The 20947-nt window shown below is 39.8% G+C and overlaps 1 protein-coding gene across 5 annotated transcripts in view; it reads right to left on the reverse strand.

Moving 5' to 3' along the window:
• LOC115584810 (protein-serine O-palmitoleoyltransferase porcupine-like) overlaps positions 1-19616 on the reverse strand; it is a 31048-nt gene extending 11432 nt beyond the window's left edge. Inside the window, exons 1-8 of one of the 5 annotated variants that reach the window (XM_030422588.1) lie at positions 19211-19574; positions 18046-18207; positions 17534-17579; positions 17387-17449; positions 12626-12669; positions 7579-7760; positions 5912-6042; positions 5203-5328 (exon numbers count right to left, since the gene is read on the reverse strand). In XM_030422588.1, the coding sequence (XP_030278448.1) occupies positions 5203-5328; positions 5912-6042; positions 7579-7760; positions 12626-12669; positions 17387-17449; positions 17534-17579; positions 18046-18181 (728 nt within the window). In that variant the 5' untranslated portion in view covers positions 18182-18207; positions 19211-19574. Of the gene's footprint in view, positions 1-5202; positions 5329-5911; positions 6043-7578; positions 7761-12625; positions 12670-17386; positions 17580-18045; positions 18208-19210 lie in introns of all 5 variants that reach the window. The other 4 variants (XM_030422585.1, XM_030422586.1, XM_030422589.1 and 1 more) reach the window with 4 other exon arrangements.
• Between the last annotated feature and the right edge of the window lie 1331 nt (positions 19617-20947).

Consider the following 20947-nt stretch of genomic DNA (forward strand, 5'->3'; position numbering starts at 1 on the left):
CTCCAATTCCGCCAGCACACCCCCAACTTTCTGTTCATGGATGATGATGCTCCACCACATCGTGCCAGAATTGTCACAGCTCGACTTCAGGAAGTAGGAGTGCCTCATATGGTATGGCCAGCAATGTCCCCTGACCTGAACCCCATAGAGCACGTCTGGGACCAGCTGAAGCAGAGACTGGATGATCGTACCCCACCCCCACGTGACCTGGCAGAACTGCGTGTAGCACTTGTGGAGGAGTGGAACGCATTGCCTCAGAACAACATCATGAGGCTAGTGAGGAGCATGAGACGTCGCTGTCAAGCTGTCATTGCGGCAAATGGTGGAAACACCCGATACTGACATTGTCAATTTTTGTTATTTGGGGCTATCCTTGTTATTGTCTAAATTTTTGGGGTAATAAATATTAAACTAATGAAAATGGTGTTTCTTCTCATTCATTATTAGTAATATCAAAGGGAACTTTTACTTATTTCATTAAAATTCAGACCAAATAGGAAAGGCACTCATGTAAATAACAATATCCCTAACTTATTGTGAGTAGTGTATGTCTATGGTGTGACCCACAGCCGGGGAGTTTCAAAACCAGGAAACAGCTGATCACAGCAGTCAGTCCATCACTTTATCCGCAGACGTCAAGATGAGCAACTGGACCGCCGCTGAGAGATCCAGGAGATGCTAGCGTCTCCTCGGTCTCTGTAGCTGTCTTCGTTGTCCGCTTGTGTCGTAGCACCAAGCTAATACCGGTCACTACTTTCAAATTAAAAGCCCCCACTAAGAACCCAGTTCTAAACTCCAATGGGGTGCAATGTAAAGCTCTTATTTTGAAGACAAATTTGTTGTCTTTCTGACAGAGAATGCAACGTACTTTACGTTCAGTCCCTGTCCCGTCCATACCGTACTTCCGCTCTAACTGACGCCCGTGAAGGTGCGTTCAGGTACCGAAATGTGGTACCGATTGACTTCACGTGAATCGATACTCTGTACTTCGGGGGGAATTCGGTTGGTACCAATAAAAGTACCGAATTCGGTACCCATCCCTAATACTCAATATGTGCACTATCGTTCAACATACTTTTGAGTGAATAACAGCAGTATGCATCTTTTCAGACGCACTGCTTAGTGCAGAAGTGACGCAATTCCTAAGAGCCTGTTGCCGGTTGGATTGGAGATGCGTAACCGTGGTAACCCGTGTCAACCTCACCTCTACTGGCAATCTGCAATAATACTTGTGTAAAACGTGTTTTAAGTGGCTTTTACTTAAGTATAAGATTTCACTTATGATGACACACTGTTGGTTGGTTGTAATGTTAACTGAGTTAACTAAGGAGCTAATGTTAATTAAACAGCTACCGTTAGAAACTTAAATTGAAGCATTATAACGTTAGACCAGAGCTGCATTTGTCGCTGTCCGCCGTTGTCTGTTGTGTTGTAGTTGTCGTCACCGCTGCATTGCATTGTGGGATATTTATGCCGTCGTAGTGTCCAGTGCTTGCATACTGTAATATTTACCGGAAACAGTACGCACCTCACGTACTATTAGGTTCATACTAAGGTTTCGGACATACTAAAAAATCTCACATACTGTTTTAGCATACTCAGTAGCATGTTAGCATGGAATTTCGGACGCAGCCCAATTCTCAGTTCTTTACACTGGCTTCCTGGCTGTAAACCTTTCTGTCAAGGCTTTGAACCACACTTTTTCGACTTTTGATTTTTCCTTGTCTCTTTTAAACCTGTTCTCTTTTAGTTTACTTTCCTATTTCTTAACTTGTGTTAATGTTATGTTTCTTGATGTCTTCCTTCTTGTTAAAGTATTATAAATGCAATCTTCAATGTCTTTAGCGTAAATTTTATGGCCCTGTAAAGCACTTTGACTTGCCTTGTGTCTGAATTGTGCTATACAACAAATATAATGGTATACTGATATATGGATAAACCACTGAGTACAATGTTATTTTCCATATAGTTTCTGTGTGAATTACGCACGTGCGTGTGCACACACACACACACACACACACTTTTCTCTGGTCAGCTCACTCAGTACGTCTTCACATATGGATTGGAGAAAATATAGAAGCCTGGAAATAAAGTCAGTGACAGCTCTCTTACACAATCGTTACACTACAGATCCTCATTCAGTCCAAATCATAATGCAGGGCGAGTTCAGCATAATTACGATTAAATAAAAAAATAGTTTTAAAAATGTACTAAATAGGGGTGGTTAATCTGCCCAATTTCCCGATTCGATTCGATTCCGATTATTGAAGTCTTGATTCGATTACAAATCGATTTTCAATTATTAACGATTATCGATTTGATTACAAATCGATTTTCGATTATTAACGATTATCGATTCGATTTTCAATTATTAACGATTATTGATCTTCCATTTAACATCAGTCAGCTGCTGAATTATTTTACTTATCTTGGGAGTAACACCTCACAGCACCTTCAATATTGTATAGTGTAACTGTAATATCAAAATTATTATTTTTTAATTTCTTTTAAATGTAGTGTTTCACTGTTAAAAGAAAGCTGCCAAGCTCAGCAGCCGGACTCATGTTAGAAGCATTGTTGGTAACGAGAACCAGGGCGTGTTTCTCTATTCCCCACTCGTCTGCCATTGCTTTGAGAAACTCACACATATTTGCGCTTGTGTGGCTATCATCCATAGCTTTCGTCTGAAGTAAGTAGGACATTAGCTTCCATTAACTCCTGACATAATGAGCTGTAACGGTCACATATGAGACTGTAGCTCTGGATGTTCAGGCATCGCAGGTTATTGCTACCCTGTGAGCAGAGTTGAGGGACACTTGCACTGAAAGGTTTGTCTCCTTGTAAAGATTTGGAATCGATTTAAGTGTGAAAAAGCTCCGGGATGGAATAACATATCTTGGCTCCAGACTGTGGACCATGTAGCGGAAAAATAATAATAATAAATAAATAAAAAAAATAAATAAATAATAATAAAAAATAAATAAATAAATAATAATAAAAAATAAATAAATATATATATAAAATATATATATATATATATATATATATATATATATATATATATATATATATATATATATATATATATATATTATTTTGTATTTTTTTTAAATAGATTTTTGGAAATTTAATAATCGAATCATAATCGTCAGTATTATAATCGCGATTGATCAATAATCGATTTTTTTCACCACCCCTAGTACCAAACACAATCATTCCGGCAGGCGAAGCAGTCAATTTGACCACAATAAACATATGAATACTGAGGTGCCACTCATGCGTAATGGTGAATGATACACTTTCACCATGCGCACACTGCTAGAAGACAATGTGGATGAGAGAATTAATAATATGTGCTTTGTAACTACCTCGTTCACAAAACCCTGGTTTTCTGTACCAGAAACATTCATTTGACCCATCTAACTCCGAGTTGTGGCCATGATTTACTGTAAGGAACTGGTCAATCTGCAGGCTCATTTCTATGCATTAACATTTAAAAGGCACTTTTCATGGTGTGATAAGGGGCTGATCCATGTGCACACAATATCAAGTTGATTTGGGATTTATAAAAGGAAATTGTGCACCGGTAGGCGTCCATAAGGTTTTATAAATCTGAATATTTTTTGCCATTGGTACATTCCCTCATTTATATGTATGCAAAAAAGTTAGTGTGGATTCTCAGCAGAGTTTCATAAAAGAGACCCCTGATATTGGAGTACCAGAGAAACAGTTATCATCCAGGGAGAGGAAGTGGAGAGCATGGACATATAGATTATATTAGATTAGCTTAGATTAGACAAGATGTTCTTTACTATCCACTAGGGAAATTCATTTTGTTCCAGTCAGTCAAGACAGCAATATACAAAACAAGTAAACAATATCATTATGTAAGTATATACATACTTGAGGGAAAAAAATCAAAATCTGGACTCAACACGCCCTCACAGAGCAGACTGTTCTTTCTGAGGAGCTGATGCTGTTGCAACAGGCTACTGCAGATCTTATATCTGTAAGTAAACAGTGCTCTGTTCTTAGCTGTGGTGTGACAGGGTCAAAGCATCAAAACTGGCAAGGTACACAGACTAAAAAAGCTGCTAAGAAATGCCACCTCTTGTGGTTGGGCTAAACTTCACAGTCTAGAAGCAGCAGTAGATAGAAGGATGAAGGACTAGATAAGATCATCCCACATACAGTATAGTCTAACAGTCTGAGTGAACATGTCATTTGTCTGAATGTTATTCTAAACAAAGAGGTCTTTCTAAGCATTACATTATGGCCAGACTAAGGGTTTCTAAGGGGGCATTGCATGGAACTCTTAACAGAAACGGGATCAGTTGGATATAAAGAATGATCACGCAGAGCTAAAGTGCCCACACCATCACAACATCAATACATCAAACTTAGTTCCCTGAGAGATATAAATGCAACTTCACAGACACAGAGTCAACTAAATAAAGAACACAAGACTCCATTCAGCAAAAGTCAAATCCTGCCAAAAGAAGACTGTCGGTGTCTCAGAGAACAAGTAACAGTTTCTAAACCACTTCACGGGAAGGAAACCAGGCCAAAATCTTTACGTGGGCTACAAAACACCAGCATTTCACACTGATTGGATGACCAGATAAAAGTTAGTGTTTTTTCCCTCTTGGCACATTTGCTGGAGATGACACTGGGGGCATGACTCAATCCTCGACTCCACCTTTGATTTTGAAGATTGAGATCAAGACGTCATTTTAAAACGATTTAGCATTGATGTATTTAATATAAATCGGTACTCGGAAGCACAGATGTAATTCGGCCAAAAACTTAAAAGTACTAAGTTCGGTACGCAGCTGTAGATGAAATCCACTCTTGGTTGATCATGGAATGGATGGGCTCGAGGGACAAGGGAAGGATATTCTGCTGTGCGCTCTGATGGGATTAGTTGGTAAGTAGGCTTATGAGTTAACAGTCACAGCCACAGACGCCATGTAACATGCAACTTAGCTTGCGGATGGTTTGTCTGACAAACAGCCAGTTTTTGTTCATATTTGTTAGTTCCTTGACCTGAGACCCTTCTACTAGGCTCTCCTGCTCATTCCACCGATTAATGACAAATTATTATTTTTTAAGTCTCAATGTCTAAATAAAACTCAGTACTATATATTATTACCATGAAACGAGCATTTTTAATCACAGCTGCTCAGCCCCAGCTGAACTTACCATCTGATGTTGTCTTTCTCTTCAGTGAAGCCTGCTCCAGCCAACATGCAGGTGCCTTCACTGAGGTGACCAACAAAGTAGTTACTGAAGTGGAAGGAAACTGCAATCTCATACGCACGCAGCCACCTGTGGAACATCAGCGCATACACTTCAGAGACACATCCTATCTTTGTTTTTTTCCTCAATTCCATACACTTGACCTTTTCGAAAGAGGACCTCTTTGACCTCCTTTGTGTTGAAGTTAGGACATACCAGTGGTGTTGCATTTATAAGGCAAATAACAACTATCTGCTCACACCTGCACCTACATAAAGATAGTAATTGGATCTTGAGTTGAGACTGTTACATGTTGTTACTGAAACATTAACTACTGCCTTTGGATCGATGGCCAAATGCTTTGTCCCAGCATCAAGTGATGATGAGACGAGAAGTGCATTTTGTCAACAACATGATGCATTAAAAACTCTCCCCTGTGCATTTCTTAAGTTAAATGAACTACAGTAGACTCATGGCAGCCTGTGGGAAAAAGCAAATTATTATAACCCTGAAAACAACCCTTACCTTTCTCAAATGCTTCTTGGAAGCAGGAAAGAAAGACAGACAGTAGGTTCTCAAACCAACTTATTTTGAAAGCTGTATTGGCAGAACTACCAACAGGTAAATATTAAAGTAGCAGGGGGATGAAGATTTGGATGAAAATGTGCCTTACTTTTGTGTGAAAGTGTTTCCGTAGATGGGGATGAACAAAGGGAAGAGGTAAGGGGCGATGCACGTGGAGACCAGCAGACAGATCTGACTCTTTACAAGGCTGAGGGAGGAACTACGCAGCCACGACCAGCTCTGAGGAACAAATAACCTCATTACCACCACAATTCTATACATGAACAGCCCCGTCACATGAATGACATGTTTGCATTTAACGTTTCTGTAAAACAGGGATACATGCAATTTTTTTATGGCACATGCACTATTACTGACATTTCTACAAAATGTGTCTTATTTCAATCAGATTACATGTATAGAAACTAGTTCTGTCTGGAGGTAAATTTAGAGGCGACAAGGCTGTCAAGTTGGTGACTGCAGTTAGAGGCTGCATTTTAAGTTTTTAAATCACTGGATATTATTAAAGATTTGTAAGTGTGACACTACTAAATCTTTTTAGGAAAAACTCTTGCATTTTCCAACAGTGAATATGGCAATAAAACCAGGTGTTTTAAACGAGACAGACATAGTTTTTTTCAACAGATACTGACAACTGATATTTACCTGCCACTTGCAACCCATAACCAATAGAAAGACATGTATTTTGTTTACATTTTTGTATTTTACAAAGTCCCAAACCTGCAGTTTATGTGCATCTGAGGGTAAAAAAAGCTAAGGTGTAGTGAGTAAAGATGAATGATTTAACATTGTGTGTGTTGTTTTTTCCCCTCTTGACACATTTGCTGGACATGACACTGGGAGCATGGCTCAATCCTCGACTCCACCTTTGATTTTGAAGGTCGAGATCATGAAGTCATTTTAAATCGATTTGGCATTGATGGATTTAATGTGAATTGGTACTCGGAAGCACCGACGTAATTCAGCAATAACCTTAAAAGTACTAAGTTCAGTTTCCCACAGTAGATAAAATGCATTCTAGGTTGATTGTAGAATGGATGGGCTGGAGGGACAAGGAACGGATATTCCGCTGTGCGCTCTGACATAATTAGTTGTTATGTAAGCTTATGAATTAACAGTCCTGCCGCAGACATCATGTAACATATAACTGAGGAGCAGTTTTGCTTGCTTGCAGTACTTACACGGGAGTGTGATCTGTAGTTTCACCCATGACCTTTTTGCTGACCTTTTTTGATGACCTGGGTTTTACTTCTCCTCCGGAGCTTCACTGCCATAGTAACCCTTTTCACACAGAGAAGCCGCATTATCGCCACAGCGGTGGTTTGCCAATTCTCTGTCATTCACACAGGGTGAAGCATCTCCGCCTTAAAGACAAACCACTGTGTAATTCTGTGTAATTCACACAGAAAGTCAGCGCTGCGGCTCCTAAAGAGGCGTGACGGTACGCGTCATGATGATGACGTCAGTGTGTTTTCAAGGTGTTTCCCCTGGTGTTCCCCCCTGTCAATCTAAACCCGCGGACAGTTTATAATCATATTATCCTCACCTTAACTAAGTGTTTTTGTGCATAAACCTAACCAGATCAATAGTTGTTACAACATAGAATAGAAAACTGATCCTACAGCAACAAAAAGTTTGATTTGAACGGTTCAATGTAGCTGTGGTTTGCAAAAACGTACGTTGACAAAATTTATTCTGGCAACTGGGTTGAACCCTAGAAGGCTCACAGACTAAGAACGAAAATCAATTACTCACCAGTTTTCTGCCTTCAATGGTGTTGTTATAATTGGTGAAGCTGATCCAAGGTCCAAAGACAACAGTGCCCACAAACAGAACATAACCCAGGAACTCAGCTGGGGAGGGCAGGGTGCCAACAGTTCCTCTGTCTAGGTCAAAGGCCAAAGAGATTGCCTTCATGGCCACCACCATCTGAGAGCCTAGCGCACACACACACACACACACACACACACACACACACACACACACACACACACACACACACACACCTTGTTAGGACATTGACTTCCATTCACTGTGGACACCTAAGCCCACCCTTAATCATAACCTTAACACCACAACCAATTCATGCCTAACCTAGGGTTGGGTGATGTCTGCGTGGCGGCAGCATGTCCCCTCAGTAGCCCTTTTCACACAGAGTCGCGCAATTTGCCGCAACGGCAGTTTGCCAATTCTGTGCCGTTGTTTGTTCACACAGAGCCAAGCAGCTCCAGCACAAAGACAAACCATTGCATAATTCACACAGAAAACTGGCGCTGCGGCTCCTAAAGAGGCATGACGGTACACATCATGATGATGACATCTGTGTGTTTTCAAGGTGTTTCCCCGGTGTGCTCTTGTTGATCTGAACATGAACCTGTTGACTGTTTATAATCATATGGATGCTGTTATAACGTGTTGTGATTGAGATCCTGACCCACCGAACATCCTGGCAAGTGTCAATTATATTATCGGCATCAGTAAACAGGACACTGTCTGACTCTGTCACTCGTGGGGAGGAATGCTGTATAAGAGATTATGTCAAGCCATATACAAATGGTTGATAGAGAAGTCTTTACCAAATAACCGGCCTGCCGCCTGTGCAGCTGCTCGGGAGGTCAGAGAGCCCGGCGCTGCTGCAGAGGAGCCGTGGACTGCGATGACTCTGAGCAGCAGGAGAATTACAATATAATATATTTCTCGCCTTTCCCCTGATGATCTGAATAAGTCGGTAAATTTGTCGCTAGTCGCTTTTAAGAAATAAAGTCACTAAGAGGGTCTGAAAAGTTGCTAAACTAGCTAGAAAGTCGCCAAGTTGGCAACACTAGTATGTAGTGTGTGTGTGCGTCTCAGTCTCCCTCCCCTTCACTCCCGCCCTCGTATGTTTTGTCATTGGTTGGCTTCAGCTGTCGATCCAAAGCAAGCATGAAATAAGGTTTGTGATTGGCTGGCCTTAGCGTTGCATTCAAGGCAATCGTAAAAACGATGTTTGTTGTAACTGCCAGAGCTGTACATGCAGGGCGAGCAGGGGGTAATCTATATCGTTTATATCGTTGCTTTTTCGATATGAATATCTTGAATGTTCATATCTAGATATAGATACGATAACGATATATCGTTCAGCCCTAATTCACACATGTACGATTCGCCGATGCTGCTCCTCCAGTGCATCGAAGCCGCTATGAAATTTCATCCTTTGCCACATCTGAGATTTTCACACAGAGGAGGGTGCAGGATCCCCACACTCAAAAGGGCAATGTGGATGGGGCTACTATTGTTGTAAGGAAGCAGTTGTGTAGCCCTGTAGCCGCCACCGCCGTTCCTTCAACTGTCTCACTCTGCAGAGGAAGCTGTTACCACTGACATGCATCTCCGCCCCTTATGTCTATAACTTAGCTTTGTTCAGCCTCATATGCATAAAAACAACGTTGGCTGACAAACCAATAAGCTAAGAAAACTGTGTGTAAAACAGCATATCAGAGAAACAGCAAACACTGCTTTCACAAATTTAACCGAGTGTCTAGGGTTCACTTAACTTAGCTGGTTTAATAAGAAAATAAATGGCACACAGAGACGTAATGTTAGTGCACTGAGCAGCAACATACATCTTTTCATCTCCTCACAACACACATCACAAACAATGACAACCAGTGTTTCCTCCAGTATTTTCTGAGACTGTGGCGCTGGGGGTGGGGGGGGGGGGGTACAGTTTGGGTCATCATAATGTAATATTTATACTTATGTCATAGGCTACTTAGGGAATTTAGGGAATGCTCTCACACAGCCATCAAGAACTCCCCTGCATGGGCTTGGAATGAAGATTCATGTTGTAAAGAAATATTTTTATTATTTGTTTTAAGAGAGGAGTTATTCAAGTCAAAGTCCTGCACGGGTGAAACATAATGTACTGTGTCGGACACAGATGCGATCGGGTCGGACGCCTGGAGAGGCGGGTCGGGTTTTACGATTGCCATTTTCAAGGCGTCACTTATCATCAGCAGGCTTGGGGAGTAACGGACTACATGTAATGGCGTTACGTAATTAGGATACAAAAAAACAGTAACTGTATTCCATTACAGTTACAGAAAAAAAAGCCATAATCAGATTACAGATACATCTGGAAAAAAATTGGGATTATTAGTTGGATTACAATTAAAATATATGATGATGAATGATGAATAAATGTGAATGAATTAATCTAACACTTGCCAATGCGGCAATGCCGTATACACGCGCGCACACATTACTACACTTCACTACAAGTCAGTCACAACGACGCTCTGCTCTCAGGTGAAGCCAGACGGCTCATTATAGACTCGAGCGCTAGAGAAAAAAATGCTTTCACTGCGTGGAAATTTCGCCATTTCTTTGTTTCTAAAGAAGTAAGAGGGAACAACATCACTGCACAGTGCAAGCTATGCCTCCCAGCTGTGCACACACTGTCATCGTCCAAGGACACCACATCCAATTTAAAGAAACATTTAATGGTAAGCGAAACTGCGAACGTTAGCTACCTACACAGAAATTATGTTAGCTAAAGTTAACATTAGTTAGCCTGCTAACCAGACTGTCATTGTAACAACTACTACTGCTGTTGCTGCTACTAGGTATTACTACTGGGTCTGTGGGTGGTGCTGCTGCTGCTACTAGGTACTACTACTGGGTCTGTGGGTGGTGCTGCTGCTGCTTCTAGGTACTACTACTGGGTCTGTGGGTGGTGCTGCTGGTGACCGGGTTGGTACGTGTTTAGGTTTTTGGTAGTTTTGAAGTCTCGTTTTGGTTCGCTCCCATTTGCCCTGTTAAAATGAAGACATTACATTGTTAATACAAACTCAATACTTCCTGTGTCCGTCTCAAATTAAAAGTCCTCTAACATAAATAGCTCAGTAGGCTTTTATTGTGAAACATTTGCACGGACTTCATCGTGGAAAACTCGTTGACTTTCGAGGGCCCCATAGGCACTTAAAATGTAGCTACTGCCACCTTGTGAGGCTTGTATGTTACAAAATTGCCTGAAACACCTGCAGTGACTGAAATGGGTCACTAACACTTTAGATCACAACAAGGTATTAAAATAGCATGATTATATTAGGAAATTGTATGGGTAATTTTGGGGGACAAATAAGTGACACACATCCTATATGTGGGGGTGTTTTACAACTGCTATTACTAGAAATAGGCCTAGTAGTTACAATAACACTAATAATAATTGTTACTATTGTTATTATTATTATTATTATTATTATTATTATTATTATTATTATTATTATTATTACTACTATTATTGTAATATGTGATGTAATTCTTGAATACAGCAGAATAGTTAGTAGTCAATGAATAAAACTGAATAAATCTAACATACCCTACAATTAATTACATTTTTAATTTGCTTTATGTGTTCCTCAGAGGAAGTCTTTATTTGCATTTGTATTGAGGTAATCCAAAAGTAACTTAAAGTAATCAAGTTACATTACTTTAATATTGTGGTACTTGGATTACGTTACTGAGTACATTTTTTAATAGGTAATTAGTAACTGTATCAGACTACATTTTTAAAGTAACCCTCCCAACCCTGATCATCAGTCATTATTAGCGACACAAATGATAACCATTTATATTTCATATGAGCTCATTCATGCGTGCTTGCGCCCTCCCAGAACTCCCATTCCCCACGCTGGCTTACTTTCACTTTTAAAAATTGCGTCCATCCAATTTTCCTTCGGACGTCGGTATCAATTTATAGCGGGTCGGCTCGGGTGCGGAATGTAAAATAAGACCCGTGCAGGACTCTGCTCTAAGTGACCATTTTAATCCTCTAGCTAATTATCAAGCTAAATATCCAACATGCTAGTTAACGTCGAAGACGACGGTAAAATATTGACTTTCTCTAACACTAGATTTATTTATGCCTGAATTTTTAAGGTGTGGCGGCTTTTATTTTGCCGTGGCGGTGCGCCACAGTCAATTACATGTAGAGGAAACCCTGACAACAACAACATCTCTTGCCCTATGGCAACTCTGAGGGGACACGCCACTTACTTGTGCTCTCTGGTGAAGAGCCTTTTGAATCACAATGTTATGTTGGTCAGGGATTAGTAGTTGATGGCTGTCAGTCAAACAGCGATGGATGATGGCATCATTCATCAGCCCAACCGTAGCCTAACCCCTAACCTCAACTCAACACAAACCTTACCCCTAACCTTATCTCTTACATAAAAAAGGACATGTGTTTAATGTGTGTGTGGATACTGGCATGCTAAGCATTTCATTTCGAGGGGATCCTAAAACCCGAAGTACTCAGACCTACATGTCTCATGATGTTCTTTTGGTGTTTCTGGTTCATGGTCAGATCATAGGAGTCTTGATATCTCACCTGCCACATTTCCAGCATCATATGGGGGGTTGCAACCCTCAGCACAACTCCAGGCAAATGGACCCTAGTCCCGGCCACTGACAAGAACTATCCTTAACCATAACCAATTAATGTCTAACACCCAACCCTAACCATAACTAGGGACTTCATAAATTACATTTTGATTAGCACCGGCCTTGGTCCTATAAAAAAAAGCAAAACCCTGATTCCCCCCATGGGAACCTTTTTCTCATGCTAGACTAAAGTGTAATGTTAAAAGATCAGCTAACTGAAAAAAATGAGGAAAATAATCTTTGTCACAGCTTAAAGTGCTCCCAGAATACTTACAGAATACTCTTAAAAACATATGCCCTGACAGCAGCATTTTAGAAAACAAGTTTAAAGTCAAGTACTTACATGATGGTATTCTCAGACCAAATACGAAATATTTACCTCTTATTTTGTGCCAGGTCACCATGTCAATTAAATGCAACTCTCTGAAATAAAGAAAAATACAGTTACTTGAATTCTACACCATCAATCAATCAGACTTTATTTATAGAGCACTTTTCATACATCGTAAAGTAGCACAAAGTGCTTTACAGAATTAAAACAGTAACAATTTCAATACCCCCCCCACATACATACGCAAACACATACTCCCACCTACACACACACACACACACACACACACACGTATCCAGCTACTTAAACACAGTAAGTGAAGTAAAAGAGTGAGTAATAATAAATGAATAAAAGGGTAATAAATAAAACAAGGCATTAACAACAGGTATTGCGGAACTGAGGAAACACTATCATTGATGTATTTCACTGAGGAGACACTAGAGGCAGTAAAATAAGATGAAATAATAAAATAATAAAACACTAAAACTAAGACTGATATAATACTAAAGGAGGTCAAAAGTCTAAAACTGCTGTGAAATCAATAATATAAATAAGTAAATCGTGAATACAGTAAAACAAGATAAAACACAATAATTAAGGTAAATAGATAAGTGGTGAGTGAATAGATAAATAGAATAAAACCAGGTTTAAGCAGAATAAGACTCAATAAATAAATCAAATTCAGCTAAAAGCTAGCCTAAAAAGGAAGGTCTTAAGGTTGCTCTTAAAAGTATCAACATTCTCCAGCGCCCTCAGGTCCTCTGGGAGGCCGTTCCACAAACGTGGACCGTGGTAGTGAAAGGCGGCCTCACCGTGAGTTTTTGTTCTCACTTTTGGAATTTTTAAAAGGCTGTGACCAGAGGACCTGAGGGTTCTGGAGGGTTCATATGATAAAAGCAAATCTGACAAATAAGTTGGCCCATGGCCATGAAGAGCTTTAAAAACTAATAAAATGATCTTAAAATCAATCCTGAAGCAGACAGGTAGCCAGTGCAGAGACTTTAAAATCGGTGTGACCAGAAAGGTTCGCAGAATTTCTTATGAAAATAATAAATGGGGAATTTGCACAGAATTACTGAGGAAATTGTAAACACACAAGGAAGTGTAGATGTTGCCTGTAAAATCATTTTACAAATAATGACATGGAATGATTCCAGCAGAAAGAACATCAATATTATAACTAGCAAGCACAGGGCTGCATGGCCCCCCGTCAGCCAGCTGTATCCCCCCTTATTAATAAATCACATCATTACAACTAGGGATGTCCCGATCAGGTTTTTTTTTTTACCCCAATACCGATCCGAGTCCTTGAATATTTAGTAAATGCCGATACCGAGTCCTTAACTAATATTTTCCTGGATAATACAGCTGCATTAAGAAAAAAAGTACCTGTATCAAAGCTGTTCCTTAATAGGTATTTTATTTTGTTGAAATAAAGTATATACTGTCATATGGCTCTTTGTTATTCTGCAGATATGCTTTTGCAACATTGGCCTACCACCTGCCTTGTGTTAGCAGGTGAGTCTGTGACTTTGCACTGTGACAGCAGACCCTCATGTGCAGCTAGCTGAAGTGTGGAAGTGTGTTGGAGACGCAGCCCACACTTGGTACCTTCATATCATCCATTGCTATTTTACATATTCCTTACATTGTCACATAAAATGACATGGACCCGTTGTCTGTTTATTTCACAAGCATTCAGCATCTCCTCGACTGCCTGTTTTACATGCTTTGCTATACTTAAAAAAACAAGTGATCAAATGCTTGTTTGAATTGGAGACAGAAATTGAAGACCTTGAGATAATGCATGCATCCCAACCAAACCCTGTGGTTCTCAGGTTAACTCAGGTTTGAGTTAAAGTCAATACTGCAGAAAAAAATTGTACTATTCCTGTGTAGGCAGAGTTACTATGAGCAAGGGGAAGCAGCAGGAAGGTTCTTGGCCCAAAGAGTACAACAACAATATAATCGTACATTAATAACCTTTGTTGAGGACGAGAATGCGAGTTTAGTGACAGACACTGTGGAGATTATTGATGGATTTAGGGGATTTTATCAAAAATCATATACTTCACAATGCACAACAGACCAGGATGACATATCTGCCCACCGTCTGAAGAAAAACAAAAGGAGATTGGGGGTGATGTCACATTAGAGGAGGTCCAACAAACCATAAAAAGATTGAGGACTCCTTGAAGTCAGTTAGCTTCCTTCTGGTTTAGTATATCTGGGCATCAGGCTTACCCAAGTCCTTACGGACATGATGACAGAAAACCTCCTTCCCCTTATACAGAAACTCAAGTGCATTTTACAAAACTGGTCTAAATTAGGGTCATCTCTGTTGGGTAAAATAAACATCCTTAGAATGGTAACCATTCCACAAATCAAATATATAAACATACATGTTTCCATCCCCTACTACTAAAAAGGTTCAATGGGCAGGCAAAAGCTCTTTTTTCAACAGAACAAAGGTACGCTGCTAATGAGGATGGAGGTCTGTGTCTACCAAAAGTGGACTGGTACCACTCTGTCGTTTCCCTTAGTCAGCTGTCTAAAATTATTAGGTGACGTTTTTATATCTTTTGAACAGATATATGCTAAATACAAAGTTCCAAAAAAGGACTTTTGGAAATATCTGCAATTAAGAAACTGTACACTGTCTACAAAGAGGAAACTTCCACTTACATCTCAAAAAGCAATAAAGGAACTATTTCAAGTTGGTTAAGGGCAGTGCATCTAGACTTTATAGTCTTATGAGACGATCTCACCCACCAAAACTTGACCGTCTCAGGACAGATGGGAAGAGAATATTGGAGGGTGAATAGCTATGGAGACATGGGAGGAAATAGTTTGGTCCTGGTATAAGACATCAAGGGAAGTCCAGACAAGGTTAATTACATATAAAGATATCAATAGGCGCTATTGGACTCCCTGTAAGATGGCAAGATTGAAAATACAGGACTCTCAGAGGCACACTCATACATATGCTATATGAATGCCAGATGACATGGAATTTATGGGAAAATATGATAACGTTTCGAAATAATTTACTCCGGACAGAGTTACTGCACTCTGCATATTAGGTATATTAACAAAGGGGGTGGATCTATCAGCTCAACAGACTTATGGTGCAGACTGGCCCTTTCCACAGGTTGCAGGATTGTACTAGAAAGACACTAGAAAACAAAAAACATTATCCCATTTAATGAATGGTTAACAGAGATGACCAAAATAGCCAATTATGATTTTTAAAGTGAACAACAAACAAGTTGTGTTTTGGAAAATTTGGGGGCCCTACATGAACACAGTGCTGAGTGACTAACTAGGGTGAAGGGGACACTATCATAATACTGTACTAGTGATTGAGATGGATGGATGTTGAAAATGCTTCTGTGTTTACTTTTATCATTTAACTTTTTCATTTATTTTGTATTGTCTTATGTTGGCTTTTTTCTTTATTTTCTTTTTTGAATCTTTGTGGATGTTTGTGTTGTTGTTGTAAATGTTAAATTCAAAAGGCAATGAAAAAGTGAATTGCAAAAAAAGAAAAGAAAGAAAGGTGTGGATACTAGAGGTGTGAATCTGGCCTCACAATTCCATTATGATTCAGCTGTCCAAGTTTGGAATTCAAAATTATTCTCGATGCATCTCAGTGTATGGCATCCTCAATGATCTATATATCACTGCACATAGCTACTTTATCACAATGTGAATCCCCTTATTATTCAGAAGGTCCTTCTAATAATAAGACTACAGCAGTCTACAAAATAAAAGCTGTATCTTTGCAATAAAGAAACATTAGAAAAACAAGAGATTTGTCCATCTGCAGTGCTGTACACGTTTGTTGTAATCTACAATATGGTTCTCACGTTGCAGATTTGAACTTGGCTTGCTGTAACTGTTATAATGTATGGCAGACGTCAGCTTCAGCTTCAGGTCTAACGTGAATAGCAACTGTTGTGAAGCAGAGGTCATAATGTGTGCGTCACGTCCACTTCGGGCTTCCCAGCAAGTTCATAAAATCCAAAATGTGTCGCAAGACGCCTGTTTTTAAAATACTAGGCGAGTTGTTTTTATCACTCGCAGGTGAGCTCTGCCTCCCTCTGACATACCTGAGGCCAGACAATAAACAATCAACATAAGCTGCAGACTCTCGATTATGCTTTGAATCGTCCTCTCTGCATCACGATGCATCATATAATCAAGAAATTTCCACACCTCTAGTAAATAGCATATTTTCAAAACAATCTGGGATCTAGGGGCCTCCACAGACTCCTTCAGTTGTTGTTTTACATTCTCAAAGCTGTTTTGCTGACTTTCCTTTGCATGTACGTGAGAAGATAATGACTGAATGTATATTTTTGGGTAAACTGTTCTTTTTATGTTAACATGGCTCACATGTGCCAGGATTTAGTCCTCATTTCAACCATGATTTCCTTTTTTTGGTTTTCAAGCCAACGCTCATTGAAACCACATGGTATGTTTGTCATCTGTTAGCCTCCCACTCACGGTTCTATCAGAGGGCACACAAGAAACACCGACAGATCATACAAGCATAGTCAGACACATAGAGTGCCAAATGAGGCTCGAGTGGAGGCATCTTCATATTGTGTGAAAGGCAGAGCAATTAAGCTCTCTTTGACATTTTTAAAATGTTTTCATGTGTGGAAAATGCTTGTAATCATCACCACTTAAAGTTACATGTGGCACACTGTCTCAGGACAACTGCTTTTTCTGTTTTCTTTGGAAAGCTGCACTAATTTATCTTAGTTTCCAGGTTAGTATATGGTTTTTGCTGTGTTTTCTCACCCAGTGAGGAGGTAGATGAGGATGACCACCGAGAGGAAGAGGCCACTGCTGCTGGAGTGTCGGCTGAGGAGCAGAACGAGGTAACAGAGCACACTGAGCAACAGCACCCACAGCATGTGTAGCTCAAAGAACAGAAAGAGGCCGTACATTCCAGTCAACACTGACGTGACATGCTTCACAGTGGACACACCTCCTAAGGACACAAGCACCAAAACATTTAATTGAATTATTTTCAGAATCAATGGCCCCTGGTTCTCTAATGAAACTTAAATCTGACTGAAATATGTTCATTACATCAATATTGGTTGAATTTTCAGTTGATTCTAACCAGGTTTACAGAAAAAGTTCACCCAAAAATGATTATTCAGTTACACCCTCAACATGCATTCAAACTCATATGTCCACTCCAAACATGGTGTGCATCAGCTTTTAGCTTCATCTTTCAAATCAAATTTGGATCTCTGAGCTCCTGAAGACTCTTATATTATGCTGGGCAATGGAGCCATTTAATAGTTTTTCTGTTTTTCCATGAAAAAACAAGTCTCCATCTACTTCAGTTGTTTAGGAGAATGCTGCAACGTTGTTTTGCTGTGAAGCTCCAGAAATGTCCAAAACTTATCCCTTATTATAAATCCCTTGGATAATGACTGACAGCTCACCCAGTCTGAAGCAAAGTCTGCAGATCAGGCAAAGCAGCACCAGCCTCCAAACATGCTCAAGGCCCTGCTGGACTGTAGTGAGACCACAGCTCTCAGCCAGCTCCTGCCACACTGCCAACCTGCTGGACATGTCCATCCTGCTGCAGCCAACACACAGAAAAACTATAGAAACATATTCAAACTTTAATCATCTTATGAAAAGAACTAAATGAAATAATAACAAAGGGACAAACAAGATTTATGGCAGTATTGAATTCATAGAATGTGATAAAACATCCCTGTTTATTGTTAGTTCAGTTACTGTCCTTTAGATTGGGGTTGTATGCACCAAGTGCTGGGTGCCCTGGCCTATTAGCTAATAATATTGCAATATTTCAGTATCACAATACTGTTGACCAAACACCTCAATTTTGATTTTGCAACAACATGGATGACTATTGTTATTTTACTTAATATTGACACAATTATATTTGCATAAACACCAGAAATTTGGAAATAATAAGTAAGTGGGTAAAGACAAGTGTTAATCAAGTAAAACAGAAGTGAACTGGTAAGTTCAGACAATTACACAACTTTACTGTAATACTGCCTTAAAGCCAGTGAAAGACAACACGTATAACAAATCCCCACATGCAACAAGATCATATATTATATTATATCATTTCATATATCGCCCAGCTCTCAAAGCGACTAACGTTTATTTCAATTCCAGGGTGTACAAGGGAATGTCATGATTTGTTCGGCCAATAGTCCAAAAGCCCAAGATATTTAGTTAACAAAGGAAAGTTATTGGAGAAGCTGGATCGAGACTCAGAGCCTGTTCGGCATGTAACATCTCTTCTTACATGACTTGGCGAGAGCTTTTTCTCTACAGAGCCCATCGTCAGACTCAAATTATGCTACATTCAGGCCTAAAGTAATTTCTGCAAATCAACTTACAGTCAATCAGTGACGATTGGGCGTCACCACTTCAGCTAGTTACCACTTGAACTAATTCATCTGGATCGTTACTAGTTCAACTGTTGTTATAACAGAACGGCGTGTTTTCCAGTTAGTTAGTAACTATGGGCAAAGTGGAGCTAGGAAGCTAACCTAAGCTGTGGAAGAGAGGAAGGCGGGTCCAGACCGAATGGAAGTCTGGATAACTGAAAAGTTAACATTATACCTTTGGTCAGTTCTCCCTCCTTCTTCTGCGCTTTCTGCTTCTATTGAAGCCACCAGGAGGTGCGCCAGTCTTTATCTCCAGCACATGATATTCTATATTCAATCTGTGATCCAGCTGCAGCCGCAGCGCTGACGTCAGGGACGAACGTGACGGAAGTTGAAGGAACTGAACTCCTAAATTTGGTTCGTGGGCTGGCTGGGTCACAGACGAGACCAAAAAACACTTTCAGGTCTTCATAAATATTGTAGCCGAGGGTTATAAGCTGCCTACGCACTTACAAAGACAATGAAATGATACCACTCGGCTGTGTTGTCTTAACCTTGCCTCAACCAAGACGGCAAACTTTTAGCCCGCTCACATACACACAGGCACTTTCCGCTGCTCCGCCTTTCACAATAAAAGTCCTGGTATTTGTTCTCGGGGGCGAACGATTTCATTTCATGAGCGGATTGATAGTTACATGGCTGGATTATTTGGAAGAGAGAAGGCCACATCGTTAAATACAGTATGAAGTAAAGTAACGTTAACAGAATCGTTCCTGCCTGCCTTTCAGTGCCTTATGGGTCATGGTGTTCATATGAGTGTAAATATGTGTATATATAGGTATGTATATTTATCTTTTTCTGTGGATATTTCAATTGGGAGGAGCTTTTTTATTTTAGTGCTTTGCAGTTCAGTTTCCCGTCATTTTATTTACAAAGCTATTTAAGCAATTATGAATTAGTCATTGAATCAGTTAACATACTTTTGGCTTTTGAATATACACTGCTCAAAAAAAATAAGGGAACACTTAATGATCACAGTATAACACCAAGTCAATCCTCAGGGATATCAATCTGTCCATTAAGGGAAGCACAAGTGATTGTGAATCAGTTTCATGTGCTTTGGTGCAAATGAAAGTGACAACAGGTTTGCTGTGTCTCCAAGCGCAGTCTTAAGAGCATGGAAGAGATACCAGGAGGCCAGCCACTACATGAAGACAGCTGGACAGGGTCTGCCATTGATGCCTGTTCGTTTCACAGATGAGAGCAGGTTCACAGTCAGCACATGTGATAAGTGTGAAAGAGTCTGGAGATGTCATAACATCCGGCATGACCAGTTTGATGCTGCATCAGTGATTGTTTGGAGAGGTTTGCTGTTTTTGTATGTCATTTATGGAACAGGGGAGATGAGATGAGCATTTTCACATTTTGACTCACTTATTTGAGTCATTTTCCAAGCCAAAATGTCAAACATTTGCTGTTTACAGCTTATTGAATGTAATATTTTGCTACTGTTCTTGTCAAGTAAATAAAGAGTCTTTAGGCTTTGGACTGATTGTTTGACAAGCAGGGCTCTGGGAAATGGTAAATAAAAAAACGTTTTTTGTAACACTTAATGTGATAATTACACCTTTTTGTGGAAAATCCATAACAGACAATATTATTGTTCCAAGCGGAGTATATTTAGATACACTGGTGTGATGCACCAGTAGGGGGCTTTGGCACGTCCCACTAGTGATACATGGTTATAGCGCATCTAACAAATGACTTTTACATACTGCAAAAGCACAGTTTCTTGCCTTGACTGAACTTATCATCAAAGTTAATAAAACACCTACATTTAGTTGGGCTACAAGAAACCTTTTCATTTTCAAAGAAAAACAAATCTTAATTATTTTAAAAAATATATATTAGATCATACTTAATTCCTAAAGAATCTGAACTTTAATTTTTGTTTTGTATCGTATTGCCATTG

This window comes from Sparus aurata, chromosome 7 (genome assembly GCF_900880675.1).
Source record: "Sparus aurata chromosome 7, fSpaAur1.1, whole genome shotgun sequence".
In the NCBI taxonomy this organism is placed as follows: Eukaryota; Metazoa; Chordata; class Actinopteri; order Spariformes; family Sparidae; genus Sparus; species Sparus aurata.